Source organism: Eptatretus burgeri, chromosome 8 (genome assembly GCF_056783735.1).
Source record: "Eptatretus burgeri isolate ZD-2024b chromosome 8, Ebu_testis_v1, whole genome shotgun sequence".
Classification (NCBI taxonomy): Eukaryota; Metazoa; Chordata; class Myxini; order Myxiniformes; family Myxinidae; genus Eptatretus; species Eptatretus burgeri.
This window is the reverse complement of record NC_140968.1, coordinates 59,074,167-59,082,448: the sequence shown is the minus strand read 5'-3', so window position 1 is coordinate 59,082,448 and position 8,282 is coordinate 59,074,167. Positions and strand designations below refer to the sequence as shown.

The following is an 8,282-nucleotide window of genomic DNA, read 5'->3' as shown; positions in this document are numbered from 1 at the left end:
TGTCCACGTGATACTTGCTACACAAGGTTAGAGAACATTTTTTGTCGCATGCAGCTGATAGGGCATGACTCGTCAGACTGCCCGATTATAGAGATCTCCTTACGCCTCCCTCGGCTACACTCTCCAGAAAACTACTACCACTCTATTTCCCCATTATGTCTGCCATGTTTGATGGCCTTACATTGTTTCTTTCTCAAAATGTAGGAATACAAGGAACGAGCCGACAGACAAACATAAAAATTCAGTGTGACAAAAAAAAAAAAATGGAGAAGGGCAGCTTCGCATGTGACAACTTTGCCTGATGCGAGACTGGTTAGCAAACATGCTGCATGTGGACCAACAATTGTCGACAGATAAAAGGAAAGAAGAGACTGAATATTTCCTGTTCATTGCAGCATTTTTATTGCACCAGGCCAAGCAGGACAATCCTGAGCACAAAGTACACTTTTTAACACAACAACATGCTTAAAGTTTGATTGCAATAGGCAATATAATTTTTCTTTTCTCATGTGCTTAATGATAAATAAACTGTCTTCACTTCACAAACAGTATTTACAAAATGTGAAAAACTCGCAAAAAAAAAAACCAAGCAGGGATCGTAACATTTCATAAACCTCTGCAGATATGTATTTATTTTATTTACTCTCAATAAAATACATTCCATTTCCTTCAGAAGTGCAAACCTATGCTTGGCACTTATGGATGGTAGACTGGTGTAAGCTTATTAACATTCTCACACCATATATTCTCTGCTCCTGGGCTACACACATTGCTGCTGCTTCACATTTTGTGCCCAGTGTTTCGTCCCGAATGTGGCATCTCAGCAAGCTTCGTTGATGCTGGAGTTCTTCGGTAGTCGTCAACATTTTCAAGAAAACCGAGAAAAAACCCTCAACCACATTGTTCATATTCTACGTTGAATGGTTGGGTATGCAGCATGCATAATGCATTACAAGGATGTGGGCCCAGTGAAAGTTTTTAGCAAGTAATACTGGGAAGCAGCCAATATTCAAATGAATGGCTCAGCTGCAATGGTGATGAGGTTGCATTAAATGCAATGCATTAAAAGGCATTGCAAAGGCACATATGAGGGAGGCAACTTGTACACTATAGCTTGCATGTACCGTGCTACACAATGCAACAATTCACAATGCAACAGTAATTCTCATGCACTCGTAATGAGAGTATTGCTGTTCTTAAATTAATGAAAGAAATAACTTTAGTGGGATTCAATAAATGCAAGTGCAAACATGTAAGAAACAGTTGACACAATTACGCATAGATGCACCATGACTTTTTAAAACACACACACACACACACACACACACACACACACACACACACACACACACACACACACACACACACACACACACACACACACACACACACACACTAAAAGGAGGTTTGGAACAGAGGGAGATTCATTTTTGAAGCAGAAAATCTTTCATGAAGCTGGGGCTGAAGTTTTATGTGCGTCATTTGACATTAGCGGACAACCCAGTCATGACAAGCATAGAAAGTGCACATATGGGTGGTGGTTTTAGCGTGGCATTTTTGCCAGGAAAACAAGCCCAATAACTGGGCAAAAAAGACACAAAACTGATACAGGCGAAGAAATGGACCAACTGCCAGTTACGTCAACTTATTTTCTTACGTGCTCCAGGTGGCCCTCAAGTTCTGAGATGTCATAACTGGCACGGTACTTGGCAAGGATCTTGAGTAGCGGACGCATTTTCAGCCACCATTGCACTTTAGGAAGTCTGTGCCTGTGAACCGCAGCATTAAGTAGCACCATTAAAACGATACTACGGAATGGTGCCACAGAACAGGATAAAATCAACCCGTATAGATCAGGTCATACACATTGCGTGCCTAATTTATCAGACAACTAGCAAAATTACCATCCCCAGTGATGGGAAGAGCAAGCAATAGTACTCGTCCCGACTGACGAGAAAAGTTTAAGTTAATCTCTCAATTTAAATAATTTCATGCACTCTAAAAAGATTCATTGTGTTGCATTCTTGGATTCACCCAGAGCCAAAGCTCAAAAAATGGTGGTGCAACATCGGGTGGTGGAGGTTCGATTTGTCTTCAAAGACTGCAAAATATAGCTATTTTAAATTACGTTTTACTCCATGAAGATCTGTATTAAATCTACTTTCATCCAGATATTCATACTGAAAGGGACAATAAAGGGATTGACTATAATGTATCAAGAAAAGTGAAATGAAAATTAAAAATAACTGATCATCAGCATTTAAATTGCAGGGTGGAAAGCGGCTGCCATAAATGAGACAGATACCACGGCTCAATATATACATATACATATGATCTAAAAATAGAAAATACCCAAATCCACATTATTAATAATTTTAAGGGTCATATTACATGTCAAATGGCTCATGTAAAGCATATAATAGTTGCTGAAGTATACAACAACAATTACAGGAAAGCAGATTTTCAGTGACTTCATATGAGGCATGATGCTGGATGCTCATGCTTGTTCTTCAATGCAATGGGTGCACTGATCAATGTGTCCATCAAAACAGTATCTCAAATTGTAATGAAATAAATAAATTGGCAGAAAAATCACACACAAATCAAAAAAGATCAACCACAGAAACCACAATGCAAGTCACAAATGTATTATTAGGTAGTTAAACAACAAACATGCGCAGGTAACATGTTACAGGTGTGTGTGAAAGTGTCTCAAGTCATTGAAAACATATTTAATGGACAAGATACAGTAATACCTCCTATAATGGTGCTTTCGATAATGCTGTTTCATTGTAGGGCTCTTCATTCTGGGTGTAACTACTATACATGTACTTAGTACTGCTAAAACGAAAACGGATGATTAAAATCCATAAAATCGTTCAAAAGTTCCGCATGGAAAAGTACTGCTGTCTGTGATGCGCTTTTAGCCAATGAGAGCTGCCAATTATGGGTGGCACGGGCCAATCAATGTTCTCCTATGACAATTTCAAACTCTGCCATGGTCGTGCACTAGTACTGTTGTGATACATCTCCATTGTGGCTAGTATTACGTGTTTTTTTGTTTTTCAAAGAAATTATTACACATTATGTCTGAAAAGAAGCTTGCAAGTGAATCTGCTGGTAATATGGCCAAGCAGTCATAGAAGAGCATTACTATGGAAATACAAATGAAAGTGATATGGCATATCAAGGCAGGTGAGCAGGGAGATCGTAGGGTTAGCTACATCTACCATCATAACGATTTTGAAGAGCAAAGACAAGAAAACGGTTTCTGCACATTCAACCACACTGCTGAGTGCAACAAAATCTTCTCATTCAAGGAATATCTTATTTGAGAAGATGGAAAAATGTTTTTTGAGTATTTGGGTTGAAGATCAGACACAGCAAAATATGCCCCGATGCAAGCTGATGATTCAGGAGAAGGTCAGAAGCATCTTCACCGACCTCCAACAACAAGAAGGTGAGGGATCGACTACAGAAACATTCCAAGCAAGTCATGGTTGGTTTGAAAAGTAAAAGTGCTGCACAAACCTACATAGCATGTGCATCTGGTGACTCAGCAAGTGCTGATGAACAGGCAGCACGAGAATTCCCCGCCACTGTCAAAGTTATCATTGACCATAGCAACTACCCTCCAGAAATTGTGTTTAACATCGCCGAGACTGGCCTCTTTTGGAAAAAAAATGCCTTCATACACATTCATTTCACATGAAGAAGACATGCACTAGAGTTCAAGGCCACCAAAGACCGACGAACGCTCCTGCTGGGTGGTAACACTGCCGGAGATTTCAAGATAAAACCCACGCTTGTCAACTGCTCTGAGACACCCCGAGATATGAAAGGATTCTCAAAGGACTATTTCCTGTTGTGTGGCAATCAAGCAAGAAGGCATGTGTTGCAGGTGATGTCTTTCTGCAGTGGCATGTATCAAGTTTCTTTCCTGCAGTGAAACGGTACTGTGAGGAAAATAACTTGGAGCCCAGAGCACTGGTAGTGCGAGACAATGCCACAGGTCACCAATTTAACCTCAAGACTCGAAATATTTCAGTGCCAATGGAAATGGTTTACCTTCCACCAAACACAACCTCACTTCTGTAACCAATTGACCAAGATGTCAATGCAAACTTCAATGCTTACTACATTTGGCGCACTTTCAAGCAACTGGTGGACAAGACAAATAGCCAAGATCAGGCAGAGATTTTTGGAAATCTTTCAACATAATGCAAGCAATTGAAAATATTAGCATATTGTGGAAGGAAGTGACCACCAGCTGCATGATTGGTGTATTGTGCAAGGTGTGGCCAGAGACATGCTTTGGCTTCTATGGATTTGTGGATGCTGCACTTGACATTACTCGTGACATTGATAAGCTGGCAAAAAAATTGAGCTGGATGAAGCCGACGCTGATGGTGAGGATGAGCTGCTAATTTGTCATGAAGATAAGCTTGTGAATGAGGACCTTGAGGAGATTGTAAATCAGCATGCTCAAGAGAAGGAAGACAAAACTTAGGGAGTTCACCCTATAAGGCAAAAGATGACAGCCATGTTGTCAGAGGGCATTACTAAGATTAATGAGATCTACATTTGGTCCAAGAACGATCCTGGCTGAGAACACAGCGGCGCTGTCAAGAGATGTGTTCTGGCAGATCTCGCTTGCTGCAGGAAATGCTTCAGGAGAGGAAACAGTGGGCAAGGAATTTCACCCGAGATGCCTTCTTCAACAAGAAGCCTACAGTTCCCAAGAATGAGTCACAAGCTGGCTCATCCTCCTGGGAGTAGCCCCTCCCATTGTCTTATCACTGCCATGTCAGAGGATTTTTATGTCATTATTATTAAACATGAACTCTTCATTATAAAATACTTTTTAACGTTTTTTTCATATGTACAGTATCATTGCTATTAACGATCCTACTGATACCCAAATTAAGCCTGCGTATGTCACTCATACGTGAGAAATGGTGATACCATACTGTGAACACATCTCCAATAGAACGGTGTTATAATTACCTCCTATAGAGCTGTTTCACACAGAGCTTTGTTTCCAGGAACATATCCACAGCACAGCATTATAGGAGGTATTCCTGCACATCCATGTCCATTCATCAACTTATTTGCCATGCACATGGGATTTGATAGCAGGTTAACTGTGAGCAAACTGCTTATCAATATGAAAGAGCAATAAAACAAAAAATGGTGACACCCCCATATTGTTTAAATTTTAAAAAGGAATAAACCAGAAATTGACTTCATGCATCCTTAATGGCATTCCTGATATCATGCTGTCAATGTCGTTAAGCATCTGTGGGATATGTCATGGAATGATACATCAGAACCCACCTTCCTTTCAAAAACAAATGTGCACAGTTCTCAGGAACAAATCGTTAGAAATATTGTGGGTGTACATGGTTACACATATTATTGGTTTCAGGTATTAGAAATCGTTTCAAATATTAAACCTTGTGGGATTTATGACCACGTATGTTGAGGCAGTCATTAAGGACTGCAGTCATTTTTTGACATAGTTTGAAATTATACATGGGTTTAAACCATTGACGAAACAGACAACAATCATAATCACAATAACCAAAAAGGTCGTTTACAGAATGAAAGCTGGCATACGTGGAGCCCTACTGCGATTATGTCAATGTCAACTCCAATTACTGTAATTTTGTTTTTTTACATAAATTAAAATTTCAGTTGCATTACAAGATTAAAAGTAAAGCTTGATCTTACTCCCTTTTAACTTCAGTCGTTTCGTTTACATCACCAGGGAAAAAAAATTCAAAATTAAAATGTCATTTGCAAGAATCAATACACAGTTGAAGGAACAGTCTTACGAAATATGACTTGGTTGGTTAGCAAAGTGTAATTCAATTAAAGCCAACTTTGGCAGCACATAGCCTCATTTTCTGATGATATCCAAAATTACAAAGCAAGCCAATTCAAGCATTGACTTTATTGCAGCACAAAAACATATTATTGAAAAGTTTCAGACTCTATTTATGAAGTAGTTGGGTTCAAAATGGTCACAAAGCCTGGCCAATGTAGCAGGCGAGCCACCAGGTTGCTGCTGTGAAGATAGCCTCATCTAGACTTGAGAGCGAATCAGATCGTAGACCAAAGCCCAGGGATTATTAGAATTGCATGCTAACTAATTATCACGCCACCGTACTGACTCAATGTGCAAATAACTTGTTCCATGATTACGCTTAACAAATGTGTGCAATGAATTGTAAACTTATGAGCACCTCGATTTTTGATTGTCGAATGAAGTGTCGGTGATGGTTTCAGATGGACAGACAAATAGATGGTTGGCAAGTGGCGTGGGGTTGGTTGCCAAGAGGTTGGGGGTGGGAAGGGGATTGGAGGTGGGGGGGGGGCAGTATCGGCTGGAGGTGATGGGAAGAGATGGGGGTCTTAATCACTATTGCAGCAAAGTCTAGAGAGCATAAAACCTTCATGGGATGTGCAGGTTGCAAATCAACTAATGCCATAATGATAGCGTCTGTAAAGAAAAAAACCCCGAAACCACCATCCGTTATTTCACATTATATGCCTCGTATCAAAAGATGGATTCAATACATCACAGGGATGACTATATTTATTAGAGAACAATTTTTCTGCTGTGAAATTTACTACCACAAGCCATTTGGGAATACATAATAATGGTTCATTTCAGAAATTATAATGGTTCGTTTGTCAAGCAATGCATTTCCTTTCCATGCATCGTGTGCTTGTTATTAGAATTTTATTTTTAGTACAGAATTGCCAAACAACATCAATATACCTTGACACAGTGTAATCTCTTTACAATCACAAGGTCCTTAAAAGCCAGCAATTAAGAATCAATAAAGACGATGGTGTATCAAATAAAAGGCAAAAAGGACAATTCCACATAAATCTTGCTCATTGATACTGTGGACACAGTCATCTCATTTTCCGAGGCTTCTAGAATTCGTATACACATTTGAGAGTTCCTTATTCTGATTACTTATCACTAAAGACCACACATAGCAGTGTTGAAAGAAGGCTTCTGCAATTTTAATATCTGAACTCCCAGGAACATAATGTACAATACTTAAAAAACACACAAATTTATTTTACAATTTAAATTCTTCACAACTTTCACGGTAAAGTCAATTCTTGAAATTCGAACACATCGTATCAATTGGTTGCGTGTAATTATATTTGATTCCAAAGATTCCAGAGTTCTAAAGATCATCTCAGTTGGTGCAGAGAATAATATTTGATTGTTACCCGTGGCTTCACAGATGGAGTGCAGGTTCGTATGCGAAATATTAGCTTTGCGCTACAAAAGCCACTTAACATAAACTAACCATTTGAGTACGGCATAAAGAATACAACAAACATTGTGTACTCAGGCCAACACGACATGTATTCACAAACAGTTCACATTACGAGCACACACAACACATTGCTAAACTGCAACACATACTGATAGCACTTCAGCTACCTGTTTGGCCTTTATTCTAACTCATGCAATGAAGTGCAATATACAGCATTGAGGTCTGCTTTAAGAAACAGTGTGAAACAGTGCTCAAAGGTTCATGTCTGTTGACCCAGATTGACCTTATCAGTTTGAGACAAATCCAAACAACTACAGTCCACAATGGCATTGAAATTGCAGATATCTGAAAGAAAAATGGATGTCAATGGACAGGGAGTAGTTTTGGTGAAGATCCCCATTGTGGAAATGCCTTGTGAAGATATCCATTGTTATCTCTCATAGTAGCTTGACTTCCAAGTCTAACAAGTCAAGTTACACTTTTTGTAGGTAAAGAAACATCTTTAATTTTATTGTGTTCAATTTATGTGTTCATCATCATCCACACTATAAAAGTGAATTTGTATCTAATATATATATATATATATATATATATATATATATATATATATATATATATATATATATATATATATATATATATATATATATATATATATATATATATATATATATATATATATATATATATATATATATATATATATATATATATATATATATATATATATATATATATATATATATATATATATATATATATATATATATATATATATATATATATATATATATATATATATATATATATATATATATATATATATATATATATATATATATATATATATATATATATATATATATATATATATATATATATATATATATATATATATATATATATATATATATATGTGTATATATATATATATATATATATATATATATATATATATATATATATATATATATA

At 37.2% G+C, this 8,282-nt stretch overlaps 1 protein-coding gene across 1 annotated transcript in view; it reads right to left on the bottom strand.

The window, feature by feature from the left end:
* Positions 1-378: 378 nt before the first annotated feature.
* The window catches only part of LOC147021823 (ATP-dependent 6-phosphofructokinase, muscle type-like), a 114,507-nt gene continuing 106,603 nt past the window's right edge, over positions 379-8,282 (bottom strand). The window contains exon 22 of the mRNA XM_085892210.1: positions 379-1,769. Coding sequence (XP_085748336.1) covers positions 1,646-1,769 — 124 coding nt within the window. The 3' untranslated portion in view covers positions 379-1,645. The remainder of the gene's footprint in view (positions 1,770-8,282) is intronic.